Raw genomic sequence first — 17419 nt, forward strand, 5'->3', positions numbered from 1 at the left:
TACAAAGACAACACTGCCATAGCCCGAGGCCTGAGCTCCGCGCGCAGACATGTGTTGTTGAACAGCCCCCTCTTCTGGTGGGGACGCGCAACTGCCTCGCAACGCTCTCGTCTTCAAGGCTGAAGGAGATGAGCTGAAATCTGTTTCCATTGGCTGGTTTGATTTTCTCTCCCCGTCTCCTGGTCTTAATCAATGAAGTGGACAAACAGCTATTTAGGGAGAACAATAGCATATTGATTCTGAGCCACTCATCAGCACCGCTGTCTATCTGACTAATTTCAGTAATGAGATGGCAAGTGAGTTTTCTGACTCCCATCTCGCGCCGATGTAATCATGCAAGGACACAAACACGCGCTGGCACACTTTGCTTAGTCACTATCCATTATTCATGTCCGTACACTAAAAAGGTTACCGACTTTGAGTCTGATTCCATTTCCTGGTTGTTATATATTCTTGCATCCACAGACGAATGCCACGGAGAATTAAACATAACCATATTTAAAGCATTTACCTGCCTGCTTTCTCTTCTTCTCCTTTTTGTCCGCTCCCTCTTTATCCTCCTCTCGCCGCTGTCAGACAAAGCGGTCCTAATGCGGTGACAATTGAGTCGACCCGTTAAATTAATTTGCCGGATAATGTGTCAATATTAAATATCAACTTTGACCTCTCCGAGCTGCAGAGTGCGCCTCGCCCGGCGAGAGTATTGATTTTTGTCTTCCTCTAAGCTGGCTGGGCCCGCACTCAAAGTCCATTATTTTTGATTTTCTCATGAAATACATATCTTTTCCCGCTGACATCTGACAAACAGCATATGGAAGTCATTTTATCTACCAATAATGTGTTTGTCAAAAAGTCTGAGGTCTTAATGGATTCCTGCGGCGTGCACGGACAGCCCGGCAACAGACGGGCCTGCCAGGGAGATGCTAGCAGATATGACTGTGTGTATGTGTGTGTGTGGGTGGATGCCAGTGTCAGTGCGGCAACTGTATACATGGGCCTCAAAAGGACAGCGGAGAAGGGGTAATTGAAAAAAGCGAATTAATTGCGCTAAATTAATTGTCGGCCAGTGGCAGGCGTCGGGTTCCACTCAGCCACGTGGGCTCGCGTGGCGATAGTGGCGTGAAGGACAGGCCACAGTCTCCAGGAGGATATTGGACCAGTGTTCTGTCTTCATCTCGCAGCCCAGTCAAGGTAATGACTATTTTTGGAGCCGCCTGTGCAGCGCGCCCGTGCTCACATCTTCCTGCGCTGGATGACAAGCCGATAGTCTGTCATATAGCAAGGCTTAATTCCACTTGTCACTCAGTTGTCCAATTCTGCACTGCATTAAAATCAAAACCGAGTTTGTTTGAGTGCTATTATGAACTATAATGGGGTGTGTGCGCGCGCGTGTTTGATAGCATGTGACGCTTTGCTGTGAAAGCTGCAACAAATATTCATTTATTCATTAAACACCGGAGCCATTAAGATGTGTTGTGACACCCTTTCTGTAGCTGCTAATGGATTGAATTAATTCCTGCTATTAGCTCCAGTCGCACCCATGTGCGCAGTAACTGCGCCGCATGTACGGTTGAATGCGAGCTGTGAATATGAGTATGTAAGTTTGCGAAACATGTGGGAGCTTTTGCGTCCCGTTTCTCTGTGTGGTGTGTGTGTGTGTGTGTGTGAGCGCCAGTGTGTGTTCCCCTTTGTGTACTTGTTTTCATGACACAGCCTACATCAGTGCAGCAGAGGAACATGGATGTCTGCCGGATTGACAGATAGAGAGATGGGAGAGTGCAGGAGAGGACGGATGGATGGGGGAGAGAGGGATGAATATTGACTGATCAGTAGAGAGATTGACAGCCAGAGAATAATGGGAGCATTCAGACTTTTTTTTTTTCTTTTTCTCTTCCTGTCGCTAACTTTCCTGGCACACCTATTTTTGCCCTCCTACGCTACAAAAAGGCTGCTCTTGAATTCTTGAAGTGATTTATTATCTGATATGCAGAATCCTGATGTGTTTATATCCGAGAGTAATTCATTTGAAAACCTTTTGCGTCTTTTTGTTTGATTGGACGGGCCGGAGCCAAATACCTCCTGATACATGAAAACTGTATGAAACCTAATCGCATTTAGTCCCCGTAATGAAATTCCATTGCAGTGAGTTTGTGTTCATACTTTGATTATTTTAAAATGCATTATCTGAATGTAATTCACTGTCTGGATATTATCTTGTTAGTATTTTTTTTTCCCTGCTTTGCCTTTTGTAGGAACTCTCTGCCCTTGGCTAAACAAGAGTCCTTTTCCACGGAGGCTGAGATTAAAATAGGAGAATATCAGATATTTCATATTGTCTGTGTCAAAGGGCATTACAGAGAGAGATGGCCCAATCCAAATGAAATCTGCTGCCTTTCAGAACATGACATGGGTCGGCCGACTCTCCCCGTGTCCGCGCACACGCGTGCGTTTCTCGCGCGCGCTTTTGTTCATGGCTTCCTTCTGTGTGACATGTGTTTCAGAGGGAACTTCTCTGGAGGAGCAAGTGCGAAGGATAAAGGACATCGAGGCAATCGAGAGCGATTCCTTTGTTCCTCAGGCTTTCAAATCATCCAGGGATGATATAAAGGTGCGTTCTGTCTCTCCTTTCTCTCCCGGCCCCTCAGTCTCTCTGGCTTTTCACTCCGTCTCTTATTGAATTTCCCCTCTCTGCGGTGCTGCGCCGTCTGTCCAGAGACAGCCCAGACCAAATCAAACATTCCCATTCAGCGCCGTTTGTTTCCGACCCGAGACGGTTTCATCAGGCGCTCCACTGTTCGCCGCCTCCAAAGCGGCAGCACCCACACAAAAGCCGCAGCAGGCAGCAGCCGTCCTCTGTCTCCCTCTCTCTGCCCCCGGCCCCCTCCCTCCCTCCTCTCTGGTTGTGCAGATGCAGACACAACACGGGAGTCATTATTGAAATGTTCCTCTCTCTGAAGGAGCAGGAATTAGATTTGTTTGGGTTGGGGTGGGGTGGGGGCTCGTGGCTGTTTTGAAAAGATAGGCGACAACATGTGACAGCTGACCTGCGCGGACTTTAAGGATGCGTCTTGGCGAGTCTGACAAGAGGTCGAGACCCGTGTGGTCGCAGTCTAACGGGGACAGACGGCACAGTCTCCTGAGTCAAAGTCTCCGGCATCGTTCACATATTGAGCTCCGCCCGCCTACTGTTCCTGTATTTATTAAGCCAAATTTATCCTGTAAAATCACATGAGAGAAAAAATAGTCTTTATTTCAGTTTTTTTTTTTTTTTAACCGCTCAGTACTTTGGGTTTTGTTCTAATCATCATTACTCAAATACGGCTTAAAGGATCTGGACATTTCATCCTCAGTTAAGAAGCCTTCATGTTCTTTTAAAGGCTGTATCACATAAGTGGCTGCAATTAAAAGAACAATGGCGGATAATTTACACAGATAAAGATAATTAAATAAACCCATTCTAAGTAAATTGTGCCAAAATAACAATGTTTTTCAAGATTAAAGTTTGTTTTAAAGTTTGTTTGGGTTTTAGGATGTGTAACCGTTTAGCTGTGAGCAGTGACCATTTTTAATTTTAATCAAGCGTTAATGAGGAGAGCCCGGTGAAAGCTTTCATATCAGCTACAGTGGCTCTTCAAAAACAAATCTCTTCGTTTTCTCCTTTCAAGCCGAGCTGCATTCATTAGAAATGTATATTCAGCATATCGTTCCCGAGAAATGCAATGACTAGTTATACTATCTGATAGCTGGCACATCACCGCGCTTATTAGTCAGTGTGTTTCAGATCTCGCTCACTTTTTGTATCCTGCCAAATGAATTTTAAGTAGATTTTTTTTTCCAACTGGGTAAACATTTGCTCTGGGGCTGGTGTTGGAGCATTTGAGACATGAATGTACTTGGCGAGGTGTTCATTTTGTCTTCTTTATCAAATACAACAAGGAGAACGGGCCGTCCGTTCGACTGTGGGATTTATTATGGCCTTAAGTGAAACCCTCAGGAATGGAGCGGGACTTATTCTTGATATCGGGTTTTATTCTGTCAGTTCTCACTCTATAGATGGAAATATGATGGGGGCAGCTAGGCTTTGTCATTTTAAAAATAAAAAGTTTATTTGCAGGTGTGACAAATGTGCATAACGCTCGCAAAGCCAACCTGTCACAAAGCTATTTCTTTTCGATTTACTAATCACCAGAATAAAAAAACAAGATCCAAAATGGGTTCTGAATGAGGCTCACACAGAATATAAGGTGACTGACATCAGGACAGAACATACATTAAATCTCACAGTCTCATTACTGTACATAAAGTACATAATACCTGTTTGCTGAATAGTCTATCTCTGCCATCTGCTGGACAAATGTCATACTGCATTTCACAATTGTTTGGTGTTTTACCAGTTCTGTGCTGCCTTTAAAATATTCCAATCTACATATTTCTATTTCTACAGTATTTGCTGGTAATGTGCAGAGATTCAAAAATTTTTAAATTAACAGGAAGTTGTGTAATACAACATTCACCAAATTGTAACGTGAGAATACATAGATTCAGCTCTTATTTTTTGGTTCACTAAGTTCATTCTGTAGCCTCTTGAGTCAATCTTCAACAATTTTTTTATATTGCATATAACTTCCATTTCCAAATCTCCAACGAGAAAAAGCCAACCCAATTATAAGTGTTTGTCCTCGTCATCAATCACTTTCTTGTTTGTGGTGTAATCCCTCCCCCTAACATAGTTTCTTTTTTATCGGAGCATGAAATGCTTCATTGGTCCCGTCCGCCGGAGACAGTGAATTCATAGAACCTTGGTTACATCGGTAACTGCCCCTTCTTTCACCATCAGCTCTGTTATAAATTCTAATTACTGGAGGCTACGTTGTCCCAGATGCTACAGTTGCTCAGCTAACACAGAAATGTCAGGCAAAATACAGAAAGGTTTTCCTTTTTGGTTTTATTTTCCCTGCCTTTGATTAGCTTGTTTAGCGTTGTGTAAATGAATATGGCTGCAGCTACACAATAACTTAAATATGCATTGAACATGTATTATGTTAAATCATGTTCCTGTGTCTGTTTGTTTGTCAGTTTTTGAATGAACTCTTGTGTATTTTTGTGACCACAGCTTGAGCCAGTTGAGGTGAAGCTGGAGTCCGAGAGGGCGCGTTCTCCAGACATCACTTTCCCCATGTCTATAGTCTACAATGACACTGACACTCTGGCTCATCCCAGCGTAAGTCCTCACGAGACACCTTTCAGTCTTTTTTCTGTTTGCTTCAGTGTCGCAGACTTTTTTTTTTTAACAACATCTGAACCACTGAGCTCTTTATAATCCTCATGCACGGCTAAAGTTGATCCTGTTTCTTGTGGTTTTATTTACTATCTTGTTTTTATAACTGTGGCGTTTTAGTTTAGTGACTGATGGGCAAACTTTGTGAACTTTTTCCTTCAAAAAAGCTTCTTCTGCTGCTGCTGCTGCTACTAACACCACCACTATTTACATCTCTCGGTGCGTCACGCGACTGCAGTATAACAGTTTATAGCCTCCGAACATCACCTCCTCCTCCGACTGCAGACCAATGATGAAAAACGAGAAGGAAAACTTTAAACTCCAATAACGCTCCCTGGGGCTTCCCAGTCATCTATCTCCACTGGGGAAACTAAGTTATGCCCCTGATGTATGCAGATAACCCCGTAACACACACACGCTCACACACAACAGCCCCCAACTAAATGCACACACACACACACGCACACCCTCAGACAGGCTGATGTATGGTAGCAATATGCCCCAGGCGGGCCCCGGCCCCAGCTTCAGCTCAAGCTCCACTTCCAATTAGAACAGATGAGTCCCATTAGCTCAGCTCAGATACTGTCATCCCACACACACAGCCTCATTAGCACCGTGACACCGGTGCAAGGCGGACAGACGAGAACTCACTGGTGTTGAATCTAACACACAGATAACATGCAGTGCAGCTGTAAGCGGTGTAGGTTAGGAATGAAGGATTGACGTGCCCGGGGTCGCTCCACAATCTGCATAATAACAGACACATATCATCACATAGATGTACAGTACGTACACATAGCTCGCATGTCAACATTATCTCCCACCCTCACACAAACACATGCAGCGAATATAGAAATAATCTTCCAATTTTCCCCTATGTCTCAGCGCCTTGCTCCTCGGCCTCACAGTCATTAGGTTACTTCCTAATAAACAGATGCCTTCATTCATCAGACACTTGCGGGAGCAGTTTTATGGGCCCCTTACAATCAATATTACTACTACTGCTGCTGATGTACTGCGGCGAATACAAGTCACATATGTAGACCTTTTCCATCACCAGGACTAGATGAGTTATAGGCTTTTTAAAAAATGTGCGCATTCGGAGCCGGGTAGACCGGGAAACACGAAGAAGATATCGCGGAATTCATCTTTAGTATCCGCACTGTGGTCGCATGGGTGTCAGCGAGCAGTGCTGACGACCTTATGCCACGCTCGTGAACATACCAGGAAACGTAACTCATTTATTCCTGTCACGTTTGAGAGGAAGGTAGGACTGAGCTGCAGCCGCAACGCCGCAGAGAGACGGTTGCTGTCACCAGGAGTTAGTACAGAGGAGGTGCTCACGCTGCTCCTTGTAAATTCAAAAGAAGCATTTAAAGTCAAAACATGTTGGTCAAGTCAGTATTTTATCCAAGAGACATTATTTATATAATTAAACTGATAATTGTGACACTTGTCTGCAGTTTTCCATGTATTACAGTAAAATTAATATTTGCGTATTTCTTGAACACATGCTAAAGCAAACTTTTTTCCTTTTTAACCCTGGCTACATTTACGTCACTATCACAAAATATAGCAGGCTGGTTTCAGGTATGAACGTCTGTCTAAAGCAGAGCTCCACTGCTCGGCCCGCTGATTTCTAACATGTCTTCGTCTACGTTGTCCCGCAGCTGTTCATGGACAAGGAGAAAGCTGAGGAGCTGTGGCTAAAAAGACTGACCTCACTGCGACAGGAGAGGCTGATGGGAAGTCCTGTGACCTGAAGAAGACCCCGGGATAGTTTCAGTCCACGTCTACGTCTCGTTCAGTCCTGTTTGCTTTTATCACGTCTTAGTCGTTTTCTGTCTGTCTTGTTTTAGGACATTACAACATTTCTTATCAACCTTCCACTATTTTCTCTTATCTTTTATGCAGGCTTGTGTAAATGAACAGTTTTGGGTCCTGATGTGCTTATTTTTTTAATTGAACTGTGTGATGTCCTTTATTTGGCTTCATTTAGTCTTTAACAAGTAGAAATGTTAGTCGGGTAAGGTGATCTGTTACCATGTAAATGTAGTATTTGATTTATTTTGTAATGAGTTCATTAAATAAAGATTGATATGATTATGTATAGTTTAATTGTTATTAATATCATTGTTGTCATTGTTATATGTTGTTACGGTGCTGGACACTGACAATTTCAGTGTCCCTAAAAGTACGTATCTAATCTAATCTAATCTTTTGAGGGGGGATTATAGGAATAAACCAGTTAGGTGGGGGTGAAGCGACATCTTCTTCTTCACCAAAAATATGTTTTTGGATTTTTATTCTAGGGTTGAATATAATAATAATATAAAAGAAAGAAAGAAATGTCATGATAAATACATTCATACACACAAAGACTAACACTTTCTTTTACAGTCCTTTTAGAGGAAGTGGCACCTGGATATTTCTTAATAGCCTACCTCAAAAATAAAACTGGGCACTCTCTGAAAATGCTGCGTGGAAAGGTGATGCAAAGTTTGAGCCTAAGGTTGAGTCCATCCGTGGGATTTCAATAGTATACCTTTGTACATTTCAGATACATTAGTAAATGAGGGGGGCTGTCATTCAAAGAAATGTTAAAAGACAGAAATACACAATCCAGTTCCATGTAATGAACATGGGATTAAAGTGTAGACTCAAGGATAATCACATCCAAATTAGAGGAAAGGTGTAGGAATTATATTAACAAGCATGATCGTGAAATGTAAGTGAGTTTGGGGAAATAACTTGGACAGGATTTGGGGATCCTCAGTAAATCAATATATGCATTGTTATGTAAGCAAATGAAATGCAGAACTAAATTAGAACATATATAATTTTATGTCACATTTTATAATTGAATGCTTACATTTATTTGCTTTTATTTATTAGTGCATTTGTGCAGTAAAAGTTTTTATTTTTACAGTTATGTTCACGGTAGTTTCTGTACTCCATGCTTAGGAGGAGGGGCGGACATAAGGATGGAGTAAGCAGATTCTCGCCTTTACTTTACTGACTACTTTACTGTCGTCTTAAATATAACCATTTTTATTATGTTTGTGTTGCCTGTCTTCATTACCAGAGATCCAAGGCAGTATGGAGTCCACACTCGAGCCTATTTGTGGACCTGCCAGATGGTATATCTATACACAGTCTGGGACATGGTGTGTCACTGCTGCACCCTCCAAATAGTCAGTGTGGTAATGAAGCAATAAATAAGAATGTGTGACTGGTGAAAGTGATACACTATTAGAGCAAACGCACATTATTAAGCTTGGTTGTAGTGTGTGGAGTGAAATTATATAATGTTCTAAATTCATTTACACCCTATAACTAATTAAAGATCGTCTTTAAATTACCAGTCATAGCCCTGTGCTAGATAAGCGCATATTATATTTTGTATAATTCACAGGCTAGATAAGAAATATTTATACTTTACGAGAAATTTCTAGAGTGACGTTGCCATGGTAGCCACCCACAACACACCCCGCGGCCGTTTGAAGCTCCTAATAACCAGCCAATGAGAACGCCGGATTCTCCCCACGTGGTCGATGTCAGCATGACTTTGGTTCTTCTTCTGCGTTCCTCCTCCTCCATAGTAACGTTGGCTCCGCTCAGCGTGGCAGCAGAGGCACCTGTAGCGGATTATTTCTGGAAAATCTCGATTTTACTTTTTTGTTTACAGCTTCAAAACACCCAAGAAATGTTCAGGAGTAGCTTGAGGGAGTTTGATGAGGATCCGTTCTTCTCGTGAGTACCAAAGCTGTTGCATAAAATCAACTATAACTGTTTATTTGTGTTTATTAACTGAATGTTGTTTGTCCTTATTGTCCATTAATTGTATAATTTCAAAATGTAAGTTTATCATAAACGACAAGAAGGTGGTATGTCCTTATCAAGGACGACTTTAGGGCAAACAAACAAAAAAAGAACAACTCCAAAATATAACCACAAGCTAATAACGCCGAGAACCGTTCTTAATATGAAATTAACGTTAAATAATTGATGCAGAAGTTGTATTTGTACTTTTAATTATTATTTTTTATTGAAACACAGCTTTGGCAGGGAGTTCAAGGCGATATGTCTAAAGGTTGTTTGATCAGGTACACGTACAACCTGTCAAATAATAACATCTACCGTCTACAATTTAAATTGTAACCTAGCAACAGCTGCTGTAAATTGCTGCGATTGACGTAAAAACGACTACTGTAGTAACTTTTTATTCTGTGCATTTATTTAACTTTAATCTTTTACCGTTTGAAAAGGCAAATAAAAGTGTAGGATAAGGCTTATGGCTTTATACTGTGTCCTTCCATGAAAGTTTTAAAACATGTTTGTATCATTGTAAGAAGGACATTTCTTTATTGATAGAATTTCCAGTATTTCCAGTCCAGTTACGTAATTAGTCTTTCCTTAATAGCAGTCTACAATCCCTTTGACACACTGCATGAGTTTAGGCCCGCTCAGTTAGTATGGCTACACTTGACCCCTACTTGTAAGGGCACAGGCATAAAGGATGGCTGACATTATTTTAGGCGTGCTGCTTATTTCAGTGTGTTGTGTTCTCAAATCTCTCTGGCTGATGGAACATGGGAGTCATTCTCAAATCTAGAGAGAGATGACGACAAGACAAGGTGTTGAACTCTGTACAAGCCTTGTAACATAATTTGTGCTAAACTGATAAACTTCACTAAACACCTGTGGAGACTTTTGTTGTGATTTGCGGCTGTCAGCTTCATCATGCAAATTTCCTCATGTGCACTTTGGCTTTACTTCCTGCAGGGATCCATTCCGTGCTCACAGGGATCATATGCGCCAGATGATGCGGAGCTTCTCCGAGCCATTTGGCGGGCCCTTGATGCCCAGTATAACGGACGGAAGGAGCAGAGGTCGCGACATGGCAGAACACCCAAGCTCATCTGTCGCACTGAGAAACGAACACAGGGTGAGATAAATGGGTATTTTTCTCCCCGTAAAAACATTCACTGGATTCATATTTTGTGAACTGAACATATAGCTCTTCTCTGTGTATTATAGTATCTATTATATCTACATACACACAAACACAGATCTCCACATCATCTGTGTCTGCAGTGTAAGAGACAAATGCTGCACTATGACCCTCTGATGAGCCCACAACCAAAGAATATTATTGTTTGGAGGATGTGCTAAGTTTACTGAGGTTAGAGTGGAGGCTGGCCTCTGGCAGAGTAACTGTTGGGCCACTCAAAGAGGTATGGGGCCATGTGAGTCTCTGGTTTTGTGGGAGGGCAACCCCCTTGGCCTCTCTGGACAGTTATATCTAGCCCTCAGGAGCCCTATTTATAGAGCATTGTTCCACTGACACACTATTTTCAAGCAAATACACTCACTGACTTCTCAGCAATAGGGCACCAGAGGATTTAGCTTTGCTTTGCTGAAATCACCTGCTGCAGAAAATAACATGCATTTATTTATTATAACTGATCTAGTTGTCATATTAGTTGTCAGTATATATGTATATTTATTTTCATTGCATGCTCTTCTGTATTAGTCAACAATAAGGTCTTAAAATCTGAATTCTGTAAGGTATGGAGGTGTGAGCGTAGTCATGGACCAGGTATTTGTTCTGCAGCATGTCAACTGTGCTGGCTTCTAATAAGAAGGCAGGTAGATAGGGAGAGGGATAGTTTTGCACCCGTTAACCTCCCCCAAATCTCTCCCTCCAGCCTAGCCATCCTTGCTAAGTCAAATTTAGTCCCAGTCACCTGCTTTAATCCCACCACCTCATGGCAGCCTGTATATTTATCCTTGATAATGACTTTCATCAGAAGCCCTGCAGTTGGCTTTCTCTGTATTAGCATCGTGCCATTAGGTAGCTAATGCCAGCAGAAGAGGAGCTCTGAGTATTTGACTAATGGCCTCAATGACTGTGGGTGAAATGGAATTACACAGTAAATGCCCCTCCAAGAAAGTTGTTTGATATAAAAAAAAAAGAGGAAGAGGCCTGAGTTTGTTCCACGTCTATTGCTCATTACCGAGATATAGTTTCTTTAAGAGTATGTAAGTACTATCCATTTTGAGAGTTTTCCTCTGACTGTCTCAATTGGCTTTGATTATTGAGTCAATGATCAAGATCAAGAATCAGAGGACGTATTATATGGAAGGCTATTTTGATCACAAAACTTCTGATTTTGCACATTTTAATTCATCTGAAGACGAGGAGCGGCGCTGCGTGGTGTTTTGTGTTGTTGGCCTTGTATGTTCAGATGTCTTGATCAGTATGTTGCTCTCATTGTCGCTCTTTTCGTAGCATCTGTTGCACACAACATGCCTTGGCACTGCTGGTGCATTAGCAGCCAGATGACAGACAGGCCTCTCTAAGACTGGTCTCCAGTATCACAGGCACAAATGTGTGCACTAAAATACACACAAAAAATGCACACACGCAGCATAAAAACATGCTCACAGACACAATTACACACAGTCACAGCTTGCAAAATAACCTCGATGTGTATGTACATACAGTACACACAGGAATACACACGCACACACACACTCGTCGGCCACATAATGCTGGAATGCTTGTGCTTCTTGTATTAGCTTACTAAGCATTGGATTCCCAGTGGGAAAATAAGCTCCTCCAAGGCAGCTATACTAAGTACTAAGTACTCACATTTCTGTGTCTCTTGCCAATATCCACTAGCTTGTTCATATCATCTTTCACTGCGCTCATTCATCTGGGCTCCTGTTTACAAAAGCACTGTTGAATGACAGTAAAGAATCGCTCTGAGTTACATGTGCCTTCTTTGATTCCATGGTTCCACTGTTTGTTTTGTTACACCAAGGCTACAAAAATGTGGTAAAGATGGTAGCAATGTTATAGGTAATGTATAGATTTAGACGTTTTAAGTCAGATGCTCTGGAATAGTGGAATTATAAAGGGAGAGGAAAAGTAGATTTAAAAAAAAAAAAAACACTGTCACGACTAACTAGAGTCAATGGCTCCTTGCATTCTGTGTAGTCTATAAAGTGTAGGAGCACAGTTTTAACAAAAGCCTTCTAAGCTCCTGGTGAGGCACCACTTTTTTTTACTTTTCAATGTAAGTATGAATTATATTGACAGTGCATGTCCTCTTTGTGCTTCCTCTAGGAGCAACCTACCCCAGAGGGCACGGAGGCAAGTTCAATACCAAACTGAGAAAAACAGAAAACAAAATGTCAGTTTGCATTCCTCCAGACAGCTTAAAATAACGTGTAATGTTGAGAATACTCTGTCTATGTGCCTTATCTTGCAGCCTCGATCTCTGTTCTCCGCGGCCCACGTCTAAATATAATGCGAGTAGATATGTAACTGGCATTTATTCGTTCATAGATGCCACTGTGGGATAAAATTGGCGGCGGAGCTTCACAGATACGGGTCAGGAGCATTTTACATCTGATTGACCTTTCAAAAGAGCTGAGAGAGCAGCCTTGGACTCTCCGACCCGTGGTCCACTGCGCCCGCTCTAGCCTTCCCAGAATGAAGCTCGGTTTTCAGTGTTAAACCCACGCTAATCTCTGGCAATGCGACCCAATTACACGTGGATCACAAGTCATTCAACACTTCACTGATTACGCACAATACCCCTGCTACCCCCCTCAAATAAAAAAAAAAGTGCTCGCACACATAGTGATAGGCGTTGGAATGATTGAGATGCTTATGACAGGGTCACAAACACCTGTGGTCCCGGCCCAGACGAACACGGGGTTGATTGACCGAGGGCTGCAAGCTGCTCCGTCCTCACTCCTCGGTGCTTCCAAAAAGTTCAAGGCCATGTGGGGGGCTGTGTGGAACCGTGTCAAGGGCTTAGTGACCAATGTAAGACAACCACAACAGCTTACTGGCAGCAGCCTCTTCAAACATGAAAAAAATACATGATTTGTGTCAGTGAGTTAGAATATTAATGGATAATATGAACGCATAATGGTGATGTTGATATTTGACACATTCACAACTGTTCATGGGTTACGGTGGATACATTTTGTTCCCAGCGCCAAACTGTGCTATGCTGCTAAACTTGATCTTCCTTGAATCCTCAGGATATGAGCCGGTCATTGTTGCCCTTCGGCGGCACCGACAGCTCGGTCAGTAGAGTTCTCCGTCGTGCAGCTGCATGCTCAGCAACTCTCTCCGATTCCGTCCACTGCTTGTTGACTAGAAACTGTCCAAATTCACACCATCAAACCAAGCCGTGTACTCAGTGTTGGGATATGTTTGTGCTACAGTAGCGCTCTAGTGTAGTGGTAACTTCACACAAAACTACTCTGTGAAAGTTTACCTCTGCTTGATTTTGATTTTGTCAAAGTTAGCAAGAAAAGGTACTTGATAGAAAGATACCCAGCATTAAGTCAGCTCTTGTATAAAGCATGCATGTTGGCGAGTACACATGGAGTATATAACCGAAACATGACGATGATGCATCTTTTTCTGTGAGACTGAGATGGCTGCATGCTTACAGAATATGTGGATAAATCCCCACTGCATGGTGACTGATGTTTTAACACTGACTTCTCTGACGTTTTGATGCGAGGCCGAGGTGGTACCTGAACTGTGATCTGTAGATTTATTTAGTTTTACTTCAGGGAAGTAACCCATTCATGTAAACATTTTGTTTTTGTAAATGTATTAATTACAGTTTACAAGTTCACATGAACATGAATGAACAGCAGCTGCATTCAAGCCTTTGTCACATGATGCTGGTTAGGTTGGATAGATGTCTTTGTATTGCATTCTATGCTGCATGCTGCAGGAGACAAGCGTTACCTCCAGTAGCTTGACTGCTTTTTTACAAAAGAACATTTATTAATTTATTATTGTGAACAGGGTCATAGTAAAGGTTGCCACCTTTAAATTCCGTCTGCATTTAACCCTAAATAATGACCTGAATCGCACGCCGGATCCACCCCAGTGTTGTCGTGAATGTCACTAGGTCAAGGTGAAGTGATAAAATGTGAATGTACAGCATTCGAGGCGGCACACCGCACTCGTGCATGTGTGTTTGTTCACATGATGGAGTTGTTTATGAGCTGATAATTCCATGTGGCCAGGTGGCTGATGTGTCCTGCCGTTAAACTCTTGGGCCTTTTCCATTACTTTCCTTTTGTGTGTGCGCAGGACATGATGAGGAACCCTTTTGGCATGTTCGACAGCATGATGGCTAGCGTGAGGAACAGGATGGAGGAAATGCACTCGAACTTTGTGAGTAGTGTCAAGTGATCATTCTCTGCGATTTGTTCACATTCTTGTTTGCTTTCTCTCAACAAATAATATAATAAATGATAACGGACGGATGGATGGTTCTTGCTGAGCAGTGTGGGTTTTTTTGTGTTTCAGGAGAACATGTCCACAGACTCCAACGCCCACTCGTTCAGCTCCTCCTCAGTTATGACGTATTCAAAAGTGGGGAACGAGCCTCCCAAGGTCTTCCAGGCGACCTCGTCCACACGCCGCGCTCCTGGAGGGGTAAGTACTCCCATGCAGTGATCTCCCCCTTGTGCCAATAACAGGCGCAGCACAGACAGATCGTGCCACGCTATGTATAATTACCACACATATAGGAATATGTCTTTTTTTCTTCAGTCACTTCCTCATGGCCTGGTAGCAAATGCCTTTTGGCCCAGTACCAGTCCATAGCCCAGTAGTTCTGGACCCCTGCCCCAGTTGATGCGTCACCATATTGATGTGTCACCATATTACACCACAGAGCACAGAGTACATTCTTATATAGCTCATCCTCTGCCTTAAAACAAACACTGGGTCAAAGTCTCCTGATCAAGGTCAAATGACACACAAGGCATTATTACAGCCTATTGTACTTTTATTATGGGATGATGCCAAAGTTTACCAGTTACCAGATAAAGTTATTAGCTGCAACAACTGTCCAAAGTCACTCTCTCTGACTTCCTTACTCTCTTGATTTTTTTTCCCCCCTCAGATCATAGAGACCCAGCAAGCGGTGAAAGACTCTGAGAGTGGTCTGGAAAAGATGAAAATCGGTCACCACATTCAGGACAGGGGACATGTTGTTGAAAAGAAAATCAACAAGAAAACTGGAGAGAGGGAGTTCAACCAAGACTTTCAGAATTTGGATGAATGTATGTATTTCCGGATGATCTGCTCCAAACTCTGTCAGCTGAGCAGTTATTTAGAGCTTGAGTTCCATGCTTGGTCCATAAATGTAAAAAAAAAAAAAAGGTCCAACCATAGCACTATGCGAAACCACAAGAGTCTTTTCTTATTTTGACAATTATTATAATTAAAGATGTGTTGTGCATCCCCAGTTAGACCAACCAGTTGAATACAATCTAGCCAAGTGCCTAGGCCTAATATGATCCTCCACTTGCAGCGGAAGCCCAGTCATTTGATGATGAGTGGCAGCAGAAGGTGTCTACGTTCCAGCCGTCTGTCCCCATGTCTCGCCTGAACGAACCTCAACCCCGTGCAGTTCGCCAGGCGGCCCTCACCGGTCCCGAGCAGCAGCCCCGCAGGTCAGTATTCAGACCCCATGTAGCGCTGAAGACCGGTCAGAATCTGCAAACGGCATCGAGCGTCAAACGGGTGGAAGACGCTCCTGATCATTAAGTCCCTGTTTATGTTTTGTGTTTCTTGCAGAGACCAACAAAGGAGCAAGTCTGCAGGTAGAGTCAGAATTGAAGGATCGGCAAAGAAGTGAAACATCGTTCTGCTCATTAAACATTGCAAGGATCATGAAGTGTACACTGGTGCCTCCCACACACACACACACACACACGAAAGCTGTGATGAGGATTTGAAAATAGTTTCTGCTCATCTGCATACACTTTACATTGCTGTTGCCCGTTTTCTAATGCATGCTGCACGGTCTGAACAGGAGCACGCTGACACTGTTCAACATACAGTTTCAAAACGCAAAGGATGGTTAGACAAGTTAAGGGAGGCACAAAAACAATATTAGGAAGTTATGCTGTACACCCAAGTGGCATTGATTTAAGATTGTTGAAATTTTCCTTTGGTGAATGGTTTGCAGTAATGTAAAATTTATCATTTGTACAGAACATGTTGAATGTTGATAGAATCTGCTACCTTATTCTAAATCGTATTCTTTCACACTACCCAAGAAAAGATTTATTAATATATACAGAGAGAGATAGTGATATTAGAACTAAAAATCACATTGACATACTAGTAGTAGTAGTAGTATCATTAGCACCTGATGGTAGTAGTAGTAGTAGGGGTAGTAATATGGAGGAAGATGTGTGATATGCAGATTTAATGTGTGAAATCCACTAATGCACTTAGATATAAATAATACATCTTCTGTTTGTAATTGTATATTGTATCTGCTGTAATCATTGTAAAAAGAAAAACTATTTCCCTTCCCTTTTTATATTGTTACTTTGGATTCTCTTGTTCTTCATCCGGTGAACGCTGCACAGCACAAACTCAGCCTATGGATTGTTCTCTGTGATTTGAGTTTTATTCGTGTACATTTTTACAAGCTTTAAAAGAAAGACTCGTGTCAACATGTGTGATTGTATGAAAATAAAAATGTGAAGATTAACCTTGTGATTTCCCCCCTCTTTTCATGTTTCAAGTCTTAAGTGTCAATTGTCATCACTGCATGAACTATGGTTGTGTTAGTGTAGCCCTGCGGGGGTTCGAAAGAGAGTGGGTCTGTACTGTAATGAGCCTCTTGTGCCTACTAAGGACCCAGGGTAGTATTTTTGGATCTAAGCACTTGTCAGTAGCTCAGATCGGTCTGAGATGTTACACAGCTGCTAGCCTGCCGTGCCCTCCTCTCATTTGTGTACATGTCAGACTTAAACAATCTCTTAACTACAGAATTTTTGAATGTTTTAGACTTTTTTGCCTCTATCCAGTTCCACTCTGCCAAGAAATACACAGCTCAAGAACCAAACTGTATTTTATGTTGCTTCCTTATTAATTTAAAACTCGACGATCAGCTGTCACTCAGTGCATGTGACCTTTATTCTACTACCTCTGCAAATCTTGAGCTTTCTTCCCTTTTATTATGTAAAACAAAATGTAACATTAAAATAACTCACAGGTACAGTTTCAACTCCAGATGCAGATTTATAATCTCACCATATATTTTATTTTTCGCTAATTAACCTGCT

At 42.2% G+C, this 17419-nt stretch overlaps 2 protein-coding genes across 7 annotated transcripts in view; both read left to right on the forward strand.

The window, feature by feature from the left end:
• Positions 1-7390, forward strand: part of rsrc1 (arginine/serine-rich coiled-coil 1) — a 113229-nt gene extending 105839 nt beyond the window's left edge. For all 3 annotated transcript variants that reach the window (XM_047594250.1, XM_047594252.1, XM_047594251.1), the window contains exons 8-10: positions 2502-2608; positions 5114-5221; positions 6949-7390. In XM_047594250.1, the coding sequence (XP_047450206.1) occupies positions 2502-2608; positions 5114-5221; positions 6949-7041 (308 nt within the window). In that variant the 3' untranslated portion in view covers positions 7042-7390. The remainder of the gene's footprint in view (positions 1-2501; positions 2609-5113; positions 5222-6948) is intronic.
• A 1470-nt stretch (positions 7391-8860) lies between these two features.
• mlf1 (myeloid leukemia factor 1) lies at positions 8861-16842 on the forward strand. 4 transcript variants are annotated; one of them, XM_047595191.1, is made up of 9 exons: positions 8861-9031; positions 10064-10226; positions 12414-12440; positions 13343-13387; positions 14418-14501; positions 14637-14765; positions 15238-15397; positions 15649-15790; positions 15915-16842. In XM_047595191.1, exons 1-9 carry the CDS (start codon positions 8985-8987, stop codon positions 15973-15975), a joined length of 858 nt encoding a protein of 285 aa, XP_047451147.1. In that variant the 5' UTR covers positions 8861-8984; the 3' UTR covers positions 15976-16842. The 4 variants fall into 4 exon arrangements, with proteins under 4 accessions (XP_047451147.1, XP_047451149.1, XP_047451148.1 ...); XM_047595193.1 differs by lacking the exon at positions 13343-13387; XM_047595192.1 differs by lacking the exon at positions 12414-12440 and having other exon boundaries at positions 8863-9031.
• The last annotated feature ends 577 nt before the right edge of the window (positions 16843-17419 follow it).

This window comes from Mugil cephalus, chromosome 9, assembly GCF_022458985.1.
Source record: "Mugil cephalus isolate CIBA_MC_2020 chromosome 9, CIBA_Mcephalus_1.1, whole genome shotgun sequence".
NCBI lineage: Eukaryota > Metazoa > Chordata > Actinopteri > Mugiliformes > Mugilidae > Mugil > Mugil cephalus.

Coding starts and splice junctions, on each gene's coding strand:
- mlf1 (XM_047595191.1), top strand. CDS start 8,985: ATGTTCAGGAGTAGCTTGAGGGAGTTTGATGAGGATCCGTTCTTCTC. Junction 12,441..13,342: donor CTACCCCAGAGGGCACGGAG/GCAAGTTCAATA, acceptor TTGAATCCTCAG/GATATGAGCCGGTCATTGTT. Junction 14,502..14,636: donor AGGAAATGCACTCGAACTTT/GTGAGTAGTGTC, acceptor TTTGTGTTTCAG/GAGAACATGTCCACAGACTC.